This window comes from Argentina silus (genome assembly GCF_951799395.1).
Source record: "Argentina silus genome assembly, chromosome: 16".
In the NCBI taxonomy this organism is placed as follows: domain Eukaryota; kingdom Metazoa; phylum Chordata; class Actinopteri; order Argentiniformes; family Argentinidae; genus Argentina; species Argentina silus.
In genome coordinates, this window is record NC_139670.1 from 2,804,303 (window position 1) to 2,826,802 (window position 22,500).

General features: G+C 45.8%; 3 protein-coding genes across 4 annotated transcripts in view; all 3 read right to left on the minus strand.

Moving 5' to 3' along the window:
- kif19 (kinesin family member 19) overlaps positions 1–7,009 on the minus strand; it is a 36,832-nt gene extending 29,823 nt beyond the window's left edge. For both annotated transcript variants that reach the window (XM_083687060.1, XM_083687059.1), the window contains exons 1-2: positions 6,856–7,009; positions 5,470–5,550 (exon numbers count right to left, since the gene is read on the minus strand). In XM_083687060.1, coding sequence (XP_083543186.1) covers positions 5,470–5,550; positions 6,856–6,894 — 120 coding nt within the window. In that variant the 5' untranslated portion in view covers positions 6,895–7,009. The remainder of the gene's footprint in view (positions 1–5,469; positions 5,551–6,855) is intronic.
- Positions 7,010–8,155: 1,146 nt separating this feature from the next.
- On the minus strand, positions 8,156–13,619 carry dnai2b (dynein, axonemal, intermediate chain 2b; the record flags this gene model as incomplete). The annotated part of the gene is made up of 12 exons (XM_083688039.1): positions 8,156–8,244; positions 8,918–9,139; positions 9,466–9,612; positions 9,743–9,878; positions 9,993–10,216; positions 10,393–10,515; positions 10,934–11,073; positions 11,699–11,812; positions 12,234–12,376; positions 12,495–12,616; positions 12,929–13,090; positions 13,437–13,619. 12 exons carry the CDS (start codon positions 13,617–13,619, stop codon positions 8,200–8,202), a joined length of 1,761 nt encoding a protein of 586 aa, XP_083544165.1. The 3' UTR covers positions 8,156–8,199.
- A 1,720-nt stretch (positions 13,620–15,339) lies between these two features.
- Positions 15,340–22,500, minus strand: part of ttyh2 (tweety family member 2) — a gene marked incomplete at its 5' end in the record, with an annotated part of 20,463 nt that continues 13,302 nt past the window's right edge. The window contains 6 exons of the mRNA XM_083687385.1: positions 15,340–17,533; positions 19,896–19,974; positions 20,140–20,328; positions 20,890–21,032; positions 21,312–21,404; positions 21,630–21,722. Coding sequence (XP_083543511.1) covers positions 17,453–17,533; positions 19,896–19,974; positions 20,140–20,328; positions 20,890–21,032; positions 21,312–21,404; positions 21,630–21,722 — 678 coding nt within the window. The 3' untranslated portion in view covers positions 15,340–17,452. The remainder of the gene's footprint in view (positions 17,534–19,895; positions 19,975–20,139; positions 20,329–20,889; positions 21,033–21,311; positions 21,405–21,629; positions 21,723–22,500) is intronic.

A 22,500-nucleotide genomic window follows, 5' to 3' on the forward strand; every position in this document is an offset into this window, starting at 1 on the left:
CAGACTTTCTAACGAGCCCATTGTGTGGCTGTTCTATTTTAGAAATGGGAACAAACCGGATGGTTTGTAGGCCCGGCGAGGTGAGCGGTGGGGACGTAGAACGTGGAGGACAGGAGAGAGGGAGGTCGTTTTAAAACCAAAGATGCAAATTAGCCTACAAATGAGTATCTTTCATCCGTTTTGAATTACCGCCCTCGCTCCCTCTCTCTCTCTCTCTCCCTCTCTTCTTCCCTCCCTCGCTCTCCCCCAATCTCCCCCAACGGTGTTCACCATGCCTTGCCTCAGAGCAATTTTTGCGCTGAGTCTGACTCTCCATTGTGTGGCCCAAGGTGAAAGCAATTTGAATCTCTTTTCACGGGGACATCTGGACAGAAGGCAGAAACAGAATGCACAATGCTCAGGCAATGCTGCTTTGTTGTCCACAAAGGAGAGAATTTGTCGATTCATGGCACCATGTTATCAGGTGTAGAGTAGACTCCTGCTCGGAGCTGGAGATGAATGCGCCTCTTTGTTTTATTGACCTCAATCTTTTCCATGGGAACTCTGGGGAGACGACTTTTTTCTCCCTTTCTGACTTTCTCTCTCTCTCTCTCTCTCTCTCTCTCTCTCTCTCCCTCTCTGGTGGAGGTTTGAATAAGCCACCTGTTTCTGAAAGAGAGAGAGTGTTGTGTGTCCAGGTAAACACATGAGATGCATTGTGGGAAAATCTGGTGGTTATGCATGTTTTGTTTTGAACTTGCTGTTCCTCTCCGGGGACGTGGCGGGGGGAGGAGGAGGAGGGGGCGGGGGGGGGGGACTGATGATAAGAGGTCTCTCCTTCATCTCCAAACAAGCAGAGAGCTGAGGAACTGAAAGGCTCAACATGTACAGCCACTGTCATTACTTTGTGTGCTGTAATCACTGTGACTCTTACAATCCACACCAGCTTCAGTACAACAGAAAGCCTCCTGTCACCACAAACACAAAAAACCCACCGGAAAAAGAACACCTTTACGGAATCCATCTCGGAACCAACCAATGAGAGCACAGGAGGGGCAAGAGACACCCCCAGCTGTCCGACCCATCTTCCTCTCAGGCCTCCCAGAGCTGAAGCACCCCCCCCCCTCTCTCTCCCTCTCTCCCCCCCCCCCCCCCCCCCACCTCCCCTCCTGACTACTACAACTACTGAACAACAACACAAACAATAGCCCTGACCTTGTCTTGAGGGTCTCCATGGCGACAAGGCCTTCCCATAAACCACGGGCCTATGTGTGTGTGTGGAGCGCGGGTGACAGGCCGTTCCAGCCAGAGAGGCCGTTAATGGGCCGTAAAGCTACGGGAGGGAGACACGGCCGGCATGGCACACACTGCTCCGCCACTCACCACCAGGCCAGACTCTCAGATAAAGAAACACACACTTTTACCACAGTCTTTTTTAGGCAATTACAGCACACACATTCCCTGGTTAGGCATCTAGCATGAAAAGACAGAGCTCTCCGTCAGCAGTGGAAAGAGGAAGCATTTTGTCTTCGTTTAGCTCTGTACTCTGACAGTTTGGATTTGAACTCAAACAAAAGAGGTTAAAGGGCAGGACTTATGGAGGGCATTCTCTGTATAATGCTATTATATACAGTACCAGTCAAAGGTTTGGACACACCTTCTCATTCAATGGTTTTTCTTTATTTTTATTTTTTATTTCTACATTGTAGATTAATATTGAAGACATCAAAACTATGAAGGAACACATATGGAATTATGTAGTAAACAAAAAAGTGTTAAACAAACCAGAATATGGTTTATATTTTAGATTCTTCAAAGTAGCCACCTTTTGCTTTGATGACAGCTTTGCACACTCTTGGCAAGGTGTGTCCAAACTTTTGACTGGTACTGTACATGAGTACATGAGTGGATACAGTGGATCAAGTTGGAACAGTGGAACATGTCTCGGGGAAATGTTCCGTATTAAGGGCAAGGCTCCTCTTTAGGAGTCTACTCAACCCAATAACAACATGTTGGATAAACGCTAAGAAAGGCATGTCTGGGGGCGCTCAGTGGCGTAGCACACTAAGGCGCATACCATATCATCGCAAGGTCCCTGGTTCGATTCCGGCCATCGACATATCCTGCATGTCATCCCTCCTCTCTCTCTCCCATCCTTCCTCTCAATCTCTACTGTCTCTATCCCAATAAAAAAAGCAGAAGTGCCCTAAAAATATATATATATATAAAGAAAGGTATGTCTGAGCCATAGCTGTAGTTTTTGGATCCGTTCCAAGACTTACTTCTAAACACTGCTCATCGCCACACATGTAGCTTAGTAGTGTAGAGCTAATGGAATCAGTGAGGTGAGCTCATTTACTGTGTATCAGGCGTCCGGGCTCTTCAGGTGACTCCTCAGGACAGCAGAGCGGCCATCTTTTTTCCTTGACTCTGAATATAATCTCTACAGAGGGTTAACACTGTCAGGGTTAAGGCCTGTCTCGACGTCCTCATCATCACCGTGTTGGCGGGACACACAACACACAGTGCCAGTCCGGTGGCTTTCTAGGAAGAGAAGATTAACCTGACTTCTAGCGAGGAAAAACCTGGTCAGGGAGTCATAAACAATGTATGCTAAGCTAAATGGCTAAGTCTCTGCAGGATACAAAACGTGGTTTATCGTAGAGAATGTAAAAACCAACGCTGCAAACCTGTACGGTGCAAAACATTTGGCTTGGTGATACTGTGGTAGTTTGAGTTGGTCTCTCTGCGTAATGAGGAGGATTACCAGATCATAACAGGATTATGGACGCCATTGTCTCCAGTCACAACACAATCACAGGCAACAATATATTTTCTTTATGGTTATGAGAAAACCAGGCCATCCTCGGACATCTGGTCTGAAGAACAACCCAACAATGAAAACAATGAACCTACGATCCAGCAGGGCAACGCAAGGCAGAGTCATCCTGTAAACGTCATGAAACGTAATGAAGATGTTCACACTTCACCCGTGCCTAATGGTCGTTTCAAGCCCTGATCTCAGAGACATGGTTGGAAACCCTTTGTCTGAGCCACTGAATCCCATTCTTAGAGGTGCACTAAACCTCGTGACTTCCCCTCGTCTCCCAAAGGACACAGGAACACTGCATCCACCTCTCTATGCTGTATTGACTTGGCTTGGATGATGAATCTCTAGGCAACAGGGTGACTCGAGCCACACACGCATGCACGCGCGCGCGCGCACACACACACACACACACACACACACAAACAAACACAGAGCAGGTGGCAGCAAGCTTAGTCTCCCAAGTCCTTGGGTGAACTCATCTTAGGCTAAGCCGTTGCTGAGTCGTCTACCACTGGGAGAACGGGCATCCACCATCCATCCACCACCCAGCTACCAGCTACCAGCTACCATCCATCCACCATCCATCCACCACCCAGCTACCAGCTACCAGCTACCAGCTACCAGCCAACCCCAGCTAATCTGTCTCAGCTGTACCTGGAGCATGCTGAGCCATATGGTGCCTGCTGGACAAACACAATCAGGAGAGGCCTTTTTAGGCTTGTCAGCGATTCAGCGTATTTATCTGTGAATCTGTGTGTGTGTGTGTGTGTGTGCGTGTGTGTGTGTGTGTGTGTGTGTGTGTGTGTGTGTGTGTGTGTGTGGCTGTGTGTGTGTGTGTGTCAGTGGTCGCGGCTGAACAAGGTTGGAGGTGTACTTTCTCTCTATCTCCCCTTCATTCATGTCAGCCAACACACATTAGGTAAGCCCTGCACTCTGCACACACTCCACCACGGCCTCCAGAGCCTGTTTGTATTGTACTGACCGCACACACACACACACACACACACACACACACACACACAGCCTCCAGAGCCTGTTTGTATTGTACCGACCGTAAGCCCTCGGCTGTAATAACACACTGATATGAGGCAGCCGGCAATATAGAACTTACCGGAAAGCCCTTTCGCTGTAAGAAATAAGAGGTGACCTCAAAGGCTATTTATAATATTCTTAAATGGTTAGGGTTATCACTATCACAATGAATCAATTAGTTCATCCAAACTGTGACCATAATAATTGACTGTAAATACATACGGTATACCTGTTGTGATAGGAAGTGTAAGGACCGTAGAATTAAATATGGTAAGTAGTCAAGTGACTGTATTAATAATTGAGAAAAACACAGGCAGCGGTTTCTGTTGAATATACAGTACGAGTCAGTGACAATAACAGAAGCTCCACCGTAGGCTAGGCTGTGTCAGCAACATCTACTTCATCCCTCTGGGGGGGTCTATGCTTACTCCTGGGTGATGTCATGGCAGAGAGTTGCTGGGTAAGTAAGTCTTGGTGTAATTGAATTGCTTTTGAGAGACACAGACAGCCTCTGACAGTAAGCTCCCAGTCCCTCACTCACAAATAATACGGATTAGCTTTAAGAAACTGGCTGCGTCTTAGAGGCAAAGCTGTTGGTCAAGAAAACTACTTTATTGACAGTTGTCTATATTGACAATCGTACACCAGTACACCCGCGCTTGGCCGTACAGATGGGGCTATGTTTAGATCATTGAGAGAGTAAGTCTATTGTTTACCTGGCGTTTGACCTATATTAGCTTACCAACAAAGCTGCCTCTCACCTACAACAACCACTAATACCTGGACCAGCTTGTCCACAGGAGGAACACCACGTCAACATCACATTACCAAGACCGATCACTCACTGCCACCCACCACCGCCACCGCCACCGCCACCGCCACTGCCTCCGCCACCACCATCGTTACACCATCATCACCATCGTCACCATCATCATCATCACAATCATCATCATCATCATCACAATCATCATCATCATCATCACCATCATCATCATCATCACCATCATTACATCATCATCACCACCATCATCATCATCATCATTACCATCATCATCATCACCATCATCATCATCATCACCATCATCATCATTACCATCGCCATCATCATCACTCTCATCATCACACACTGTCTCTTAAACAGTGGGTGGCTTTTGAGTACGGGACTACGAGCATCAAATAACAGCATGAGTCTGTTTCACACGTTCACAATGTCCACATTTTCTAGAACACTCTTGGCCGTCCTCCTGACGGAATCCAAGCCCGTCCTCCGTCAGAAAGGTCACTCTCTACAACCACAACAACATGCTGAGTCACACACCGGGAGTACGAGTCTCTGTCGTCTTCAAGTGAAACGGACCTGACTCATACCGTAGGCCTGACTCACGGCTGCAGGCTGGCATGAGGCATCGTGGTCCTGTACTGTGGTCTCTGAACAGTGCAGGCAACTGCAGATACATTATAGATGTGGACCAGGGCCTTGTGACAGGATGAGAGAGAGGCCTTAAACGGAAACACCCCCATTTCACGCACGCACGCACGCACGCACGCACGCACGCACGCACGCACGCACGCACACACACACACACACACACACACACACACACACACACACAGGATGGCCATCTCACCTGTTCATCAAGTCTGTGAGCCACGATAGTGGCCGCCTCCTCCTGTTCAGAATCGCTGAGGGGTCGGATACGCAAGGCAACCTGGGAAACAGATGAGCACATCAACAACAACAACAACAACAACAACAACAACAACAGCAACAACAACAGCAACAACAGCAACAGCAACACAGAGCCTGATTAGAGCTTTCACAGCTAATCATTTCTAATGGGCTTCGAGGAGATCATTTAATTCACAATGCAGCAATAGTGTTGATTGGGAATCATTCACAACCACAAGCTTAATGTTGTTCCGCCGAGCCAGGAGCAACACATTAACTCAATTATAATTGTAATATCGGCATTAGTTATCTATCAGAAATGATTAGCTATTTTCAAACACTAGACATGGCAGACATGTTTGCAAAAGTGACTGTAATGAAGTCAGTAGACGACACACAGTGAACGTTGTTCTTAGAGATGTGAGCATCGGGAGCTCAAGGCTCCCGCAAAAAGAACAACTCAACAACACAGAGTTGAAGAGCCATCGATTCGACGTTGAAAACAAAGATATGTCTTTTCAGACTTCAAATGCTCAACCCACTTGAGACCTGAAGCAAAAAGCTATAAAGCTGTGATGTCTCAAGTTGTTACACAAACAGAATAACTTTAGTGTCATAACCAGAAAGTACAGTATCGTCACTCTGACATTAGCCCATCTATATCTTTTGTGCTGGCTCTCTCTCTCTCTCTGTCAAAACATTTCTTCAAGGGAGAGGGTTTTTCAATTATGCCCTGCAGGGAAAGTGCTTTTACTGGAGATGAATCCTTTCTCTAGATGTTATTACTATCACAGCAGGGTCCTGGACATCAGAACTCTAATGGCACAGCAAGAGACTGATACAGCCACGATATCAACAGTGAACAAGTCTTATGTGTGCGTTGGCCTACGGCAGTACACAGTGACTGATATCAAAGGCTGGTGATACAGTATGTGTTACTGCAAACAACAACTTATACCACAGAAACCTGTTCAGTCCACCACTTGCATGAAGCCAGAAGTGATAGATATCAAGATGCAATGTGATAAGATATCAAAATGTATAGTGAACAGGCTTAGGCCTCGGAGAAAATAGATTTTTGTTGTTCTATTTTCTAGTAGGCCCAAGCCTATTCACTTTGTAAACATTTGAAAAGTATACAGCCACTGTGTCTACATATAATTTGCCCTGTGTATCAACAGGTGTGGACATAAGGATGTAGCCTACAGTAGGTCAACTCTTCTTTTACATCACTCAACTGTGTAAATAATGAAATGACAGTCTTCTCCAGGATGACCTATATTAAATAATAAGCATGTATTTAATAAGCTAATAACACTGCAGTACATTATTGTACCCTACTTACTGTTAGTTGGTGGTCCTTTGATTCCCCCGTGTCCTTCATGGCCACTTCTGCTTGGAGTCCTCGACTTGATGGAAAATAGTATCTACACTAAACTGGACACTCATCCATCCTGCGCAATACCTGTATGGCCCCTCTGAAAACCACCTGTACCGCTTGTCCAATATCTAACTCTGTCGACGGCAACTGCCAAGTGATCTCTAATAACAAAATAGCCAGGACAAATTAAAAAAATATCTCTACGACCTCTTTATAATGTTACACAATAGCCTATTAGCAAGAGATGCGTCCTCTCAAACAAAGCCCGATACAAGCGCGTCAAACGTCCGTTTAGTCTATTTTGTTTACAGTAAAAGTATACATTATCCCGTCATCGCTATCTCACACACATGAAGTTACGACGACGTAAATAGAGATTGTCAGGTGTCGGTCCTGCCTGCAGCCCACCTGCTACTAGGTTTCTATTTCGTTCACTGCCCTCTTCTGCGACGCCTCATGTGTTGTTCCTGGATCCCCTTAGAGATCAGTAGTGAAGTGTACTCACTACAGCGGCATTCACCAGGGGCTCATACAGTACAGCCTACAGATAATCTGAGGCGAGGCACCAAAGCAACCTGCCTCTTTGAGTTCTATAGAGCTGTGACGACATCTGGTGGATAAACCTATGGAGCGTTGTGCGCAACTTCTCTCCAAATTACGCATGCCCTGACTTCAACACTGCAGGTGCAATGTAAATGTCGTTTCAAGGCTAGTGAATTAGGGCTATTAAGACGACAGTAGAACACATGACAAACGTGAAAACGACATGACATTAGTCGCATTCATTTGTTCTGGAGGGAAATGTACAGTGCTAATACAACAGCAGTGCCTTATGCGACCAAACATTTCATACTGAGAGTGCTTATGTTAATGCAACCTATTCTAATATGCATGTATTTTTGGGCCACCTTCAAACCTCCATCATTTCTCTCCATCAACAAAGTGTTGTTCTATACAATCACAATGTGCTCTTGAAATGCAGCTGCACATCCATGACGGACCACCTCTGATATGACTGATTCACACAATGGGACTTATTTCATACAACAAACACTGACCATTTTTTTCATGATTTCTTCAATAACAAAATTCCAAAACCCACTCTTAGCAAAATACATTTCCTTTAATCAATAAAGCCAGCCCAAATGACTTACAGATACAATCAAATAAATGGAATTAAACATGAGCAGCAACTCAATCCCTCACTGAGTACCGTGTGACTCATGGATAATGACTGTAATACAAAATGGTCACTGGCTTTATTTGCATATTACTCAAGATGACATTGCAATGCAGAAAATCATGTTGCTATGGCGTGACCTCGTCTTCTTTCTCTTCACAGATGTCTTTCTCCTGAAAAGAGACGTGTGGACAACCAATAAGACACTGGTGCTCAGCTTCAATCAGCAGTCATTCGTAAATCAGCAGTCATTCGTAAATCAGCAGTCATTCGTAAATGAAAAAGTCAAAAGTCAAAGATGATGAAAAAAATCCATTCACTCTTATTTCCCTTCTATGAAATATTTTGGGAGTTTTCCTTCCAAAAGGTAAAAAAATAACAATACGTATTGCAGGAGTAACAAAGGAAAACGGTGAGTGAGCCTGTGAATAACTCTTGGTACTGTACTGTGTTTGCTAAATGAGAGGTTATAGATTTTTCCCTCCAATGCATCCCCTTCCTAGAGAAGCAGGGACAGCTATATATAGACCCCAGGACAGGCTCTTATCTTAATGGGCCAGTGGGCCAAAACAAGGAGCAATTTGTCACCCCTGAACAAAAGGTTACTGCTACGCTTGACAGGTAGCTATCAGTGGTCATGTCCCACTTGAGACTAGAATACCAGCGACATCATTGGTAAAAACTAAAGCTTATGGGTAAAAATTCAGCTTTTGCGCAACGCCAACGGCTGGGATTTCAGAGATTTCGTCCCAATTACATTTCTGTCCCGATAAACTCCCTTTCTCTCCTTATCTCTAACCTGTAAACCTTTCACAACCTACACGACTATGAATAATCAGTGCTGACCTTCTTTTTATCTTCCTTCTCTCTCTTCCTCGTCTCAGCCTCTACGATCTCGTAGAACTCGGCCTCGGTGCGTATGACCAGCTCCTCCGAGGTCTCCTCCCCCTCTCCGGTCTCCCTGGTGTCTTCGTCCTTGCTCTGCTCCGAGCGGCTGCGCTCCTTCAGACGCATCTCGCGGTGGCGTGCCTCCAGGATCTTCTCCCGCTTGGTCTCCCGCTCAAACATCTGAGGCAAACAGAACAGACACAGGGGGTCGGAGACAGAAGTCACGACCGCTGTTCGTTTACAGAAAAAAATGGCTGATAACAGTGAGGTTCCACACACACACACACACACGTACAGATAGGTCAGGACAGAGTAGAAGAGTACAGCAAGTTAGAGGTGGGGTATGATGACTTTGTTAGTTAGGAGATTACTCTCACTGGTGGTTGGACACCGTAGCTAGCCTCCTACAGAGGCAGTAGGTCAGGACTGTCTCTGTAGGCCAGTGCTGAGCATAGCAGGGCAGGGATGGTACCGGGTGAGGTACTGTGTCGGTTGTTGGTTCTCACCGCGGTGGCCAGGGCCTTCTCGTTCCTCTGCAGGGTGCACAGTCCTGTGGAGATCTCCAGCAGGGTGCACGTGCCCGCCTGGGAGCCACACGCCAGGAAGCGCCCGTTGTCCTGTACCCGCAGGCTGTTCAGGGCCTCGTCACACACCTGCCAACAATAACAACAACAACAACAACAACAACAACAACAGAGAGGTTTCACATGATTATTTAGGCGTTGCAGACCTTTGAGAGATGAGACATTTGTGTAGCCCACATGGACAGGCGAAGGGACATACTTTCAGACTGAGGGTGGGGTCGTTCTGTTTGAAGAGGAAGTCCCACACGTCGAGCGTCCCGTCCATTTTGATGGTGTAGAACACTGAGGGTCGTACTGGACTCCAGCATCCGTCTGTCAGGTAGGCCATGTGGTACCTGCAGTAGTGAAAACAGGCTTGGAGCTGGGTGCCAAATCTCTGGTAACAAAAAAAAATGCGTTTGGAAAAAAAACGGTATTCTAGTAATGCTGGTTTTCTCAGGGGCCCTTACTTTGTCCACATGATGGAGGACTCCTTGATGTCTTCGGACCAGATGCGGGCCGTCCAATCGCCGATGGTCAGGAAGTTCTTGGGGAAGAAGGGGTTCCTCTGCAGGGCGTAGATGGGGCCGTGGTGGCCGCTGTACGTACAGACTATCTTCTCTGCCGGGGTCTTAGCCTTGCGGTTGCAGGAGACCACCAGCCCTTGCTCTGTCCCCACCATGAACTTGGTGGGCTGAAACACACAATCAGAAACACCACGTTCAATGCCCCATGTGTGCAAAGCAAACGCAACACAATTGTGTATTTTCGAACCAGTGTATTAAACACAATCTGAAACCTACAGACAGTTCTTATCATACAAATTCATACGCATTCATAGAAACAGAGATGTCACGATGAGAGCCTCACCATGGTGGTCTCAAACTCCAGAGAGATGGCCCCCAGGGCGTTATCCAGGTTTCCCTTCTTACTGGGGTCCAGCACCAGCCTCTCGGTGGGCTCGCTCATCTTACGGATGTCCCACCACAGCACCTGTAGGACAGACATGTTTCATGTTTTTCATGTTTGATGTTCATGCTTTGCAGTATGTGTATGTCTGCCAACTTGAAGCCCAAGGCAAATTTCCATATTGCGTTGACAATAACATATATATATATATTTTTTTTTACAGTTTTTAAAAAAATATATTTTCAGAGAGACCAGTGGCCAACTCAGGGGCAGAGAGTAACGGTTTCCCTTGATAAGACTCACGTCAGATTACATAACATCTGGCTATGGGCAAATGGCAGAGTTGAAGGTCAGAGAAAGTGCAGTCTGACCAGGGGTATCAGACTTCACTGCCCTTGGGCCCTAAGGGTTTAGAGCCACTCTACCCTATTGTTCCGGCTTGGCTTGAGAAAGCGGATTAGGTGACAGGTGCCTTTTATATCTGCGTGGACGCTTGGCTCACCTGGCCGTCGGTAGACGCCGAGAAGGCATCGGTTCCAGTCTTTGACTGCAACCAGATGACTTTGTAGACAGGGTCTCTGTGGCTGTGCTCTATGGTGGACATTTCCACCGGCTGGCTCCCTTTGCGAGTGTCCCAATAAGCTGCTCAGTGACATGTTAGTCAGGGTACTGTATGCATACGCATACAAACACACACTCTCTCTTTCTCTCTCTCTCTTTCTCTCTCTCTCTTTCTCTCTCTCTTTCTCTCACGCACGCACACACACACACTCTTGCACATAAATAATGACACACAATCTGAAATTCATGAGTTTCGTATTGAACTATCAGGGGCTGAACAATATCCAGAGGCATAACATGCAAGACAAAGAACATCGGGACAAACAATAACATTGGCCTTACATAACTCTGTTGATTTGTCTTACTTGACTATTCATTAAACAGTGATACTAACAGACCCTGGGGGTAACTAAGGCTAATGCATTCCATTGAGAATTACCACGAAGGGGGGGCTGGGAAATCATCAGTCACTGGCCTGGGGAAAGTGTTTTTCAATAGCATGCATGAGAATAGGGAGGGTCAGAGGTCTCAGGTCACATCATGAAGGAAGACAAGAGAGATGGATAAAAGACTTTGCAAGTCTGAGAGGATAATGCCCCAAGCACTCTGCACTGTAGTCCCTTTAGGACGGCACATGGAGCTGACACAAAGCACGAAATATAGAAGGCAGAAACCAGAGAGAACATGGTGCGAGGGAGGGACCCACCGATCTGGCCGTTGTAGCTGCCTCCGATCAGGATGTGGGAGTCTTTGGGGTTGTACTCCAGACAGACGAGAGGAGAGACGGGTTTCAGGGTCATCTCCGGGCTGTTGGGATTCTCTGAGGAAGCAAGCGGGACAACACAGGTGACTCACCTCACCACCGATTACAGCCAATTGGACTCAATCGAAGAATTACACGCCTGTAATGCACTGTTCTGTAATGTCGCGGAAACAAAGATGTTAGAAAGAAGCTTGAGGTTGTTAGGGCCATGGTAGCAAACATACCCCAGGCCCCATTATTTTAATTTTTTTAAATATGTTCTTAGGGCATTTCTGCTTTATTGGGATAGAGACAGCAGAGATTGACAGGAAGGATGGGTGAGAGAGAGAGAGAGGAGGGATGACATGCAGGATATGCCGATGGCCGGAATCGAACCAGGGACCTTACGATGATATGGTATGCGCCTTAGTGTGCTACGCCACTTGTGCCCCCCAGGCGTACTTTAATGATGAAACAACACAAAGAGTATCACGCCTACCAATGTCCCATATGTAGGAGTCGTAGCTCATGTCTTTAGTGGCTTTCTGGAACTCTAGCGAGGAGTAGGCCACCGCCATCTTATTGCCGCCGTCAGGGTGCCAGGAGAGACTGGTGGCAGTGCGCTTGATTTCGTTCGGATCCCTGGAGGAAACATACGGAAAAAAGACCCAGAAACAGTCATTGCGTCCTGCCACGCTGATCACACTTCCGCCCTACACCATTGTTAATCCTGTGTGAGGGCTAAGTGGGGGGCAGGCACCTGCAAAGGTTGATGGTTTTGGCATAAGGCTGCTCCTCTGATTCCTCCACCACCTCCTCCTCTTCAAAGTACCCTTGGTAAATGTCAATGGCGTTGTTCTGTTTGATGCAGTGCTCCATGTTCTGTGTTAGATAGAGGGGGGGAGGGTAGATGGAGAAGTAGCTGTAATTACACTTGCCGTCTCCCTTTTTTTCCCCCTCCCATTCTCCCTCACTCTCCCTTTTTCGTCTCACACTGAATTGTCTCTATCTTGAGGACAATCAGGGTTTTAGTCATTGGACTTGCCCTTTTGAAGTGAGGTCTGCTGGACTGGGGATTTAGACCTTGAAGAGATCATGTACTTTATTCTCTAATTCACTCAAGTAACCACCGTAAAAAAAACAAAACTCTAGGTTAATGTTGTTACTTCTTCACTTGTGACTTTTGACACTCACGCTGCCCAGCTGCATGATGGTGTTGACATAATGTTCGTCCTTCTCCACTTTCTTCCTGAAGCGGATGGTCTGTTCCATCTCGTGGGAGTTGACGTCCTTCGGCCAGCCTCCCTCCACGTGGTTTATCCCCCTGGTCTCTGACTCAAAGCGCTCTGTGTTCACCTACAAAAGGACAAGGCAGAAATTTGGAACACACCGTTCCCAACGGCTGTGAGTGTTGGCCTAGTTACAGGCAGCCAGTCTGTCTGGATAAACAGTTCTGGTATGAAATATACATAAGCTGCCAGATGCTGCCTATTATCTCATCATGAAGCAGGACCCCTTAATTATGTAACACAAACAAGGGTTTAATTCTCCCAATAGGGTATATTGCCTGATATCGTAGACACCCCAAATAACATGAATAGGCCCAAGGCGTATGTGTTGCTTAAGACTTACGCTAGTTAACGGAATACCATGAAACCTTGTGCAATACATGACTGGCTAATTCAGTACACCGCCACCTCACCTCATGTTCAGACATCTCCTGTGCACATTGTATGGGGACATCGCAAGGGTCTCTCTCAATGAAATTGACTGCCTGAGAGGGATCAGGGATGATGTCCACATGCAACTCAGCTGGCCGGTCGGAAAAGTTACACTGTCTGCCAAACTCGCTGCGCTTCTTCGTGTACACATAAACGATCTCCATTTTGTGTCCTGTTGGGAAATGGAGTGTAGATACATTTGATACAGGCTAGGCGACACTTTGAATTGCCATGAACTATGCAGTTTAAGCTGTACATTATCCTTACTGTATACTACTACTACTACTACTACTACTACTACTACTACTAATAATAATAATGCATTTATTTTGTATAGTGCTTTTCTCAGTACTCAAAGACACTACATTCCATGGAGAGAACAAGAATAGATAGATAAATAAAAAGTAAAACAAAAGCAGTCAGTAAAAACAACAATAAAAATAGTAAAAAAAGATTAAAAGCAAGTTTAAAAACATTGGTCTTGAGGGATCCACTCCTATGATGAGGCTTATTGGCTTGATACAACTGCTGTCTCCAGTAACATCATTAACTAGAGAGGGTACTCCTCCTAACTAGAAACATTCCATCTATTGTTGCAGTTATCTATTTCTATCTAATGAGCTGTCTATCTGGCTGCCTGCCTGTCTGTCTGTCAGCCTATCTACCTGTCTGTCTACCTACCTGTCTGTCTGTCTACCTGCCTGCCTGTCTGTCTGTCTGTCTGTCTGTCTGTCTACCTGCCTGCCTGCCTGTCTGTCTGTCTGTCTGCCTATCTGTCTGTCTGCCTGTCTGTCTGCCTGTCTACCTGCCTGCCTATCTGTCTGTCTGTCTGTCTGTCTGTCTACCTGCCTGTCTGTCTGTCTGTCTGTCTGTCTGTCTGTCTGTCTACCTGCCTGCCTGTCTGTCTGCCTGTCTGTCTGCCTGCCTGTCTGTCTGTCTGTCTGTCTGTCTGTTGAATGATAAACTGTCACATTACAACAGATTCATGGAGGAAGCTGCTCTGTTTGCTAGCATGGGTAGCTAATCACATGAGCCACAGATGTAACTTAGCTAGCTAGCTAACTAACATGTACCATGACACTCACTGCACAGAAAGTTCAAATGCCATTCAACAAACTGAATACACAATACATTACTGTACTCCTACCTGTCCCCTTAGGGGATAAATGACAATGAAATACAGCGGTAAAACTCTCGTATTCCTGCAATGTTTGGATTCTCCACTCCGGACGCTAACGTGAAGACTGCCAGTAGTTGACCGTATCCTAGCAACGCGCCGCTCCTGACGGGCCTGATGGACGACAACTCAACCAGCAGTTTAACTACAGTCCTGTGATGGGAGTTCAACTAAACCCTAAACCCTAAACCCTAAACCCTAAACCCTATTAGTGTTTCCAGTAGTTAGCTACACTTTTGCCGTGTATAGTAGTGGTGTAGTAAGCTTCTGTCACACCTCCAAATGTCATTTTTGTCCAAAAGAAAACAAACAATACATTGTATTTCAACTATTTTATTTCCAGACCTTGAACGAACCTCCAAATTTCCATACTATTTCATCCCTCACTGCATCTGGTCTCCCCACTTTCCTCCACCTCTCTATTTTGTTCTTTCTCAGTGATTTCAGAGTGTTTCAATCACAGCTTTCTGTCACATGGATGGAGTTGCCAACATGTGACAGTCAGTTACTGGAAGATTACCAATAACTGTTAACACAGTTAACGCTGTTGGATGAAGTAGCTTCTATGTAGTAGAAGTTAAAAAATGTAATTGGTGATCTAGTTAAATACATTTAGTAGCTACCACAACACTGAATGTAACCATAACATAAAGTGCACTTTTCAGCATTGATAGAATGAAGATCACAACACAAACCATGAGAATACTACTCAAAAGTATTTTATTATTAACTCACAATTATACCCCATCTCTGGGGTTACATACACATCAAGCACCACTCTCAATGGTTGTAGTGCGACATGCACTCAAATTGAAACAAAATAAAATAACATTTTGCATAAAAAAACCTCTAAAGAATTAAAACATGATCTGACAATGGATGAAAATAGGCTGCTCATCAAATGTATGATGATATGTTTTCTCAAAATGGAAGACAAATATCATTAGTCATGTTAACTGCTATCTGAACAAAACTTCTCTCACTATGATAGTTTTCAGCAGCACAAGTTTCCAAGTGGTGACCAAAACTCAAGTTGATATGGTATATATACACAACAGTGCCATCATTTCCCTATAGATCTGATCCTTTGTGGCAGAGCAAATAACTCTTATAAGGGCTTTATTGGTTTGAAACAAGTTACTGATATCGCACAACCTGTTGCACATCGGGACAACCCTACAACGAAAAAAGAAAAGAAAAACCCCCTACAAAATAAGACACAACAATCTGTTATTGTACAAGCTATTTACAGAAGTCAAGTTGGTCTGAGACATTTCCAGCTCACAGTAAGCTTTGTGCTTCAATCACTTGAAACATTTCTAAGAGCTTACTTTGACCATGTGACAAACATAACCGTAACTATGCCAGATACTCTGTGCAGGACTTTCTGCATAAAGAGGAGCAAGCAACACAAGGGGCATCTGTGAAACGATTGTGTGTGTGTGTGCGTGCGTGCGTGCGTGCGTGCGTGTGTGTGTGTGTGTGTGTGTGTGTGTGTGTAATGTGTGTGTAATGACATGGAAGCTGTTAACAGAATGTGGTAACTGATTTAAGATGGCTGAGACCAGTATCCAAGGCGTTATCAGTGGTCAGTGGTTTGTGCTTCACAAGGTTTAGGCATGCTAGAATTAATGGTTGATGTGTGTGGTGGCTGAAATGTTATGCAATGGAAGAAAAACATAGCCCGTTCATGTCGAAACTATTCAGTTGTAACAGTGTGTATACTTAATTTCAGTGGCCCGGCATGGCAAAACTTAATTTAAAATTAAAAAGGTAATTTAAAAGTAGTCTTCCATTGTCTCTTCAGAAGACTTGAACGTATGTACATGTATGTGTATGGTGGGTCCTGTCAATAATTCAGTGGTCCATATCGTGGCTAGTCAGGGAAAGAATCTCTTTCAGCAAGAGGGGAATAGACAAGTCTAACAGACATGAATCTATAGTCATAACATCATTAGAAAATCTGGCTTGAAGAACAGGGGGTGGGTATTTTAGGCACAAAAAAACATGCTTCCTTTCTTAAATGACGTTTTATATGAAGTTTCACTTCAAAATGGACAGACATAAATCATGTGTATCTGAGAAAGTAATCATTATAAAAGTTGTAGACTGTCAAAGTTGTTAAAGTTGTCTCATCAGAATGAATCAAGCCGGTTTGGTTTTCAAACACTGCTTTGAGCACTACTACACACTTAAAAGACACAGCAGAATGATGGCCAAAGGACCTCTTGTAAGTTATGAGATGTGTTATATGAAATAACAATTAGATCATTTCTATTTCACATTTCTGACAAAGTGTTTGCTACCAGTATCAGGTCAAAACAAACAAACCGTAGGAGACACAAAAGAGTGATTAGAATCTAAAGCTAGAACATTTTAGCACTATTTCCAAGAGGGCTTAGGCAGAAAAATGTGAATACAATTTAGAACACAACACATTTGGAACAGTGGGAGTATTGCATTGTTGCGTTGTCCTGAGAGACAGCAAGGTCTGGAGCCATGGTGACAGAGACATACTACACACTGTGTTCGGGGTGTTTGGAATGGGAGGAGTGTGTGTGTGTGACACACCTGCCCTCATGCCATGGTGGTCCAGTGGATCGGACGAGAGGGTCAGTGCTGCAGCCGCAAAGATACACACACACACACGCTGGAGGGTTGTGTACATGCATGTGTGTGTGTGTGTGTGTGTGTTCGTGTGTGTGTGTGTGTGTGTGTGTGTGTGTGTGCGCGTGCGTGCGTGTGTGTTCGCCTGCTTGAATCCCTCTCGGAAGAGAGAGAGTGTGAAGATTACAGAGAGGAATAGGGAGGGAGGCAGATCTACGCCTGGAAATCATTCCCAAAGTGTCTGATCTGGTCCTCGGTCATGGACAGGTATGTGGCTCTCATGCTTGGTGAGTACTGTGGAGGAACAGAAGACGACAGGGGACAGAGTTAGAGACAGACGCACAGGACACCTGACGGTGAACAACACAGACAAGCAGAGAAGATATAAAACTCTTTCAAAAACAGTATTTAACCAGCCAGACACAAGGGAGAGGGAGACGGTACTGTGTCTATGCCAAGCACTTGAACATATACAGTGAATTGAGCTGGGTCGGAATTCTGGGCTTCTCCCGATGTGTGAAGCCTTCTCAGACGGAGATGAGGGGAGCATACAGTACCATGACCAAATCTCACAAGTCTTTCCCTGGTTTCTCGCGTCCTGCATCCTCGCCATCTTTCTCGAAACTCATCGGAGGAGAAGGTCTGGGGTGAAGTCCTCTCGGAACGTCTCCTCCGATGCGATTTTCGAGAAGGGGGCGAAGAGAGGAGAGGGCACGAGGAACCGGGGAAAGATTTTTTTTGCAATTCGACCCATGACTCTGGAATTCTATAGAACCACACATGAAGGGCTGGAGTTCAGCAGGACTTCATGGCAACTATAGAATTACACACAGGGAGGTTTACGACATGCATGTATACAAGGCTGCCGATATGTCTCTTCATTAAACAATCATTCCCCCTGGGGAGTAGACATGATGGGACAACACCACTACCACCCTCCCAACAGTAGGGGGAGACAAACCTGACTGACTGGGTCAAACACACACAACTGAGAGATGAAGATGAGATGATGTCATGAAAGGTGAGGTTAGCCGTTCAAAGCCATGCTAGAGTTGATGATGAGAACCGTGTTCTAAAGGTGAAATGGGTTAAATGGAGATGAGAAAAAACAAAAGGAAAGAGGAAGCAAGTGGGAGTTTATCCTGAAGACAACAGAAGTCCAGAGAGGAGCAGAAAAACGACTTACTCTGTTTCTAAATTGCTGAGTGTATACCTCCATAAGTTGATTAAAGAAAAGAAGGAAGTAAGAAATGAAAGATACAAACAAACACACAAAATAACGAACAAACAAACAAAAAAAATATAAAAGAAACTGTTAGCTGAAAAAGTAGAGTGTCGTAGAGTTGCAGTTGGGGGGGAAGAGGGGGCGTCTTGGTACAGTCTGTATCGAGGAGACAGACGGACAGACAGACAGACAGACAGACACCCCACTGCAGAACCACTGCCTTTTGGCTCTCCAGACGGCTGGTAGAGTCAGTGAGTGGAAGCAGGGGAAAGCACCAAGACAGGTCTCAAACAACACACATTATACTCCAAAGTGAGTAAACGTCTTTGTCTTGTAGCTCTTTAGTTGAAGAGATATGTTATGTTACCTGTATTTGCTTGACATACGTACCTGTACGGTCAGAAAATAGAAAACAGTCTATCTTATACTACTGTACACTGTATCATAAAATATCTAGCTTTTTCTGTTTGTCTACTCACGCTATTGCTTTGAAATGGCTGTTATTGTTTCCCATTGTTCTGAATAAGGCCAGTTAAGGACACCTAATTTAAATTCGAGGTACGACTAAAGGAATAATTTACCAACACAAATTTAAAAACAGCTTCCCATGGGGAGGAATGTCAGATCCATTTATAGATACTCAGATACCCGTACAATGCATGTGAGATCTCTGTCTCTTTATCTGGCTAAACCCCACCAGGCACAGCAAGCCTTTGAAAGGTTAAGCTTGATGAAAAATTCATCAGTCCAAAAAACGCTCTGTCTGTCTCGTCGGCACGGGAGAAGAACGGGTTTTTAAAGAGGCGACTTTGCGACGTTCCCGAGGGAGGTGAATTTATCATGAGCTCAGGAATGAGGAAGAGACCTTTTACTGAGTGACTGGCTCTGATCCGTCCCTGGGGTTTGGTCTCAGTATCGGTAAGGCTTGGAAGGATGCCTGTGTTTCAACTTGTTTTCTGTTTTCTGTTTAAACTTGTTTTCTTACTCTTCTTTTCAAGAGCCAAAACACCAGCGTTTATGTGGGATAGTTGAAGGCACAACGTCTGGAAAAAGCGTATCATTTGATGTCTGACAAATCAGTTAGAAAAGCATAGCAAGTGACCAACCAACGACAGAACCGTTTAAAGGACCTAAAAGCAACACTTTAAGCCATCAAGTTCAGGACACCATCATGCATAAAGAGCATTACATGGTAGAGGAAGTGCCTCCAGCTCCATTGTAAAGAGCAAATACATCTTTATAAGAAGTGACACTGCAAATAGGAAACAAACGGTCTTACAGGGTCACAACCACTGGTCCTGAACTGAATACAGTACATGAAACCTGATGAGAAGGTTTTTACAGTGCAGCTCTAGGCTAAAGCTGATTGGTCAGAGAGTGTGTGGTAGAGTGACATCATAAGTAGGACTTGGCCTCTGGGGCCCAACGCACCGAGGGAGGTGGAGACCCTCTGCCGATCAGGGGAACGTTCTCGTACCGAGGGTTTCCCCCGAAGAGTGCCACCTGGTTCCTGAGAGGGAGAGAGGGAGGGAGAGAGAGAGAGAGAGAGAGAGTTTCACAAATATAACCTCAATCATTTGTGATACAACCAATGTGTGATACTAAAACAGACAACAACAACAACGACAACAACGACAAGATCAACAGCAGCCCCCCCCCCCCCAGGCAGACTCACATGTACTCAGAGACAGGTGCGTTGGACACGGTCTGCGCCGCGGGGGGGTGCAGACTGCTCTGGCTGCCGATGCTGCTGCTGTAGCTGCAGAAGCTGTGCATGTTGGCGTGGTTGGGCGTGTGGCTCGTCATGCGCCTGGCCTGGGGGTTGAAGGGGTCCTCCTCGTCTATGTCGTCATAGTCACGCTCCCTGGAGACGAAGAGACACAGGTCAAAGGTCAACAGCGGAAAATGTTGATGGCGCTTTCACACGCGTTGGTTATATCTGTAATGGGCCGTACGCTAAGCCTGTTCTTCTCTGATAAACGCCTCGTGGCGGATTAAAGATAGCATTCAATAGAGAATTCTCCATGAAAAAAGTACTATTTGGTCTAGGCTTAATCTGGGTCTCTTTCGTCTAGGCTTAATCTGTGTCCATTAAACCACCCCATAGTGAAAGCGGGAGTGAGTTTGAGAGAGACTCTCTTAACTCACCAACTGCCACAGAATTCCGGAACGCTCACCACTTAAAGTGCCTAGAGTGTTCTATGTGGTGTTTACTAGCAACAACACTTTAATTGGCTACAAAATTAAGCATCCTCATTTATGCATTTTTGGTGGATAAAGTCACCCTTGGCACTCTAGGATGTTGACAATTTGGCCGACTTTATTCACCCTCGACACTCAATAAGTCAAAGGCGGTGTGAGGATTGCTCTCTGATGGTTTGAGAAGGCCAACCCCATGGTGGATGTGATGTTGAGGGGCTCAGACCTGCTGGCGATGTGGGTCCAGGCCCGGGGGATGGCACACAGCATGGCACAGAAAGCTACAGCTGCCAGGATGGAGAAGAGACACAGGTAGAGCAGGCCCTCCACGCCGTCGTAACACACGCCCACCAGCGCGTCCAGGTAATCCTACAACAACACAAACCAAACCTTCTTTTTAGAGAATCTCTGAAAACCAGAGTGGGGCAGAGGATGAAGGATGTTGTTCTTGGTTAGAGCTCTGTGTGGACTATATGCACATCCCACACACACACACACACACACACACACACGCAGGCACGCACGCAAGATAATTAATTCCCGACAGAATTAACGCCTGAATGGACATATTGGTTGCAGCAACACCCCCATAGGGCGGCCATTTTGGTTCAGGAGTTCATTGGTTCAGCAGACGGGGTTGGGGCGTACCTTGTTGAGTCCCCTGCAGTCCAGCAGAGCAGTGAGCTGGTGCAGGCTGGCCTCAGAGGAGTTGAGCAGGTGTTGTATGCCCAGCAGGTCTCTCTGTGTGTGGGGCAGCCAAGGGTCAAACAGTCAGCCAGGCTGGATATACTCTCCTCTAGATAACAGTTTCTTATCTAACATAACAGACACTAAACACACACACACACACACACACACGCAGGCAGGTAGGCACGCGTGCACACACACACACACACACACACACACACACAAACACACACACACAGACACAGACACACACACACACACACACTCACTCACTCTCACCTCTGCGGTGGGGAAGAGAGGCACAGCGAACTGCAGCAGGCCCTGGATCTGGATCTGCATGGTGGTCAGAGACCTCTGGAAGACGGTCAGGGACTGCCGACACACAGGACACACAGGACACACAGGACACACAGGACACACAGGACACACAGGACACGTCACTTTTTACATCTCCTTATGTTCTTAATATCTCCCTTTGTTTGGATTTATTTTCCCTGTGAAGGGCATCGGATAGCATCGGTGTGTTGTCCGCACGTGTTTGATATCATTCCTCATTCCATTCCATGCATTACAATGAGCCTGGCCTCCCATTTCTACCTCTACCAGCCTCCACTGAGACTACTACAGATGCTGCATAGACCGTTTTCAACAGAAAAAGTAGTTTTTTTCACTGTCTCTACTCCTCAACACAGCTTGTCAATTCATCTTTTCACCAACAGGGGGCGGAATAGTCCAATCATACACAAGCGTGTGTAAGCCATCTGAAGTGAACCCCAATGGACTAGAATTGTGGAATCAAATTAAAATAATACGTATATTTTTGTATTCATGGCTCTGCTAATTAGTAATCGTAGCCTTGAGTCTGACATATCGTGACGTTGTCTGCATGTCCCCAACCATGACCTGAAAGACTATGACAATATGTGCAGTCAATTAGCTCAAACCAGCAGATCCAATCAGTCTCCTGTGATCCAACATTTTTCATGATTTGTCTTGATGGCGCAGGGCAGGACTGTGCCCCAATAACTCACTAACCATGCTGGGGGCGCCACCGAGCGTGAGTGTATTTTGCTTGTTTGTTCAGTCACTGAAGAAGAAAGCTTGAGAGGGGGTAAGAAAAAGAAAAGAGAGAGAGAGAGAGAGAGGGGGG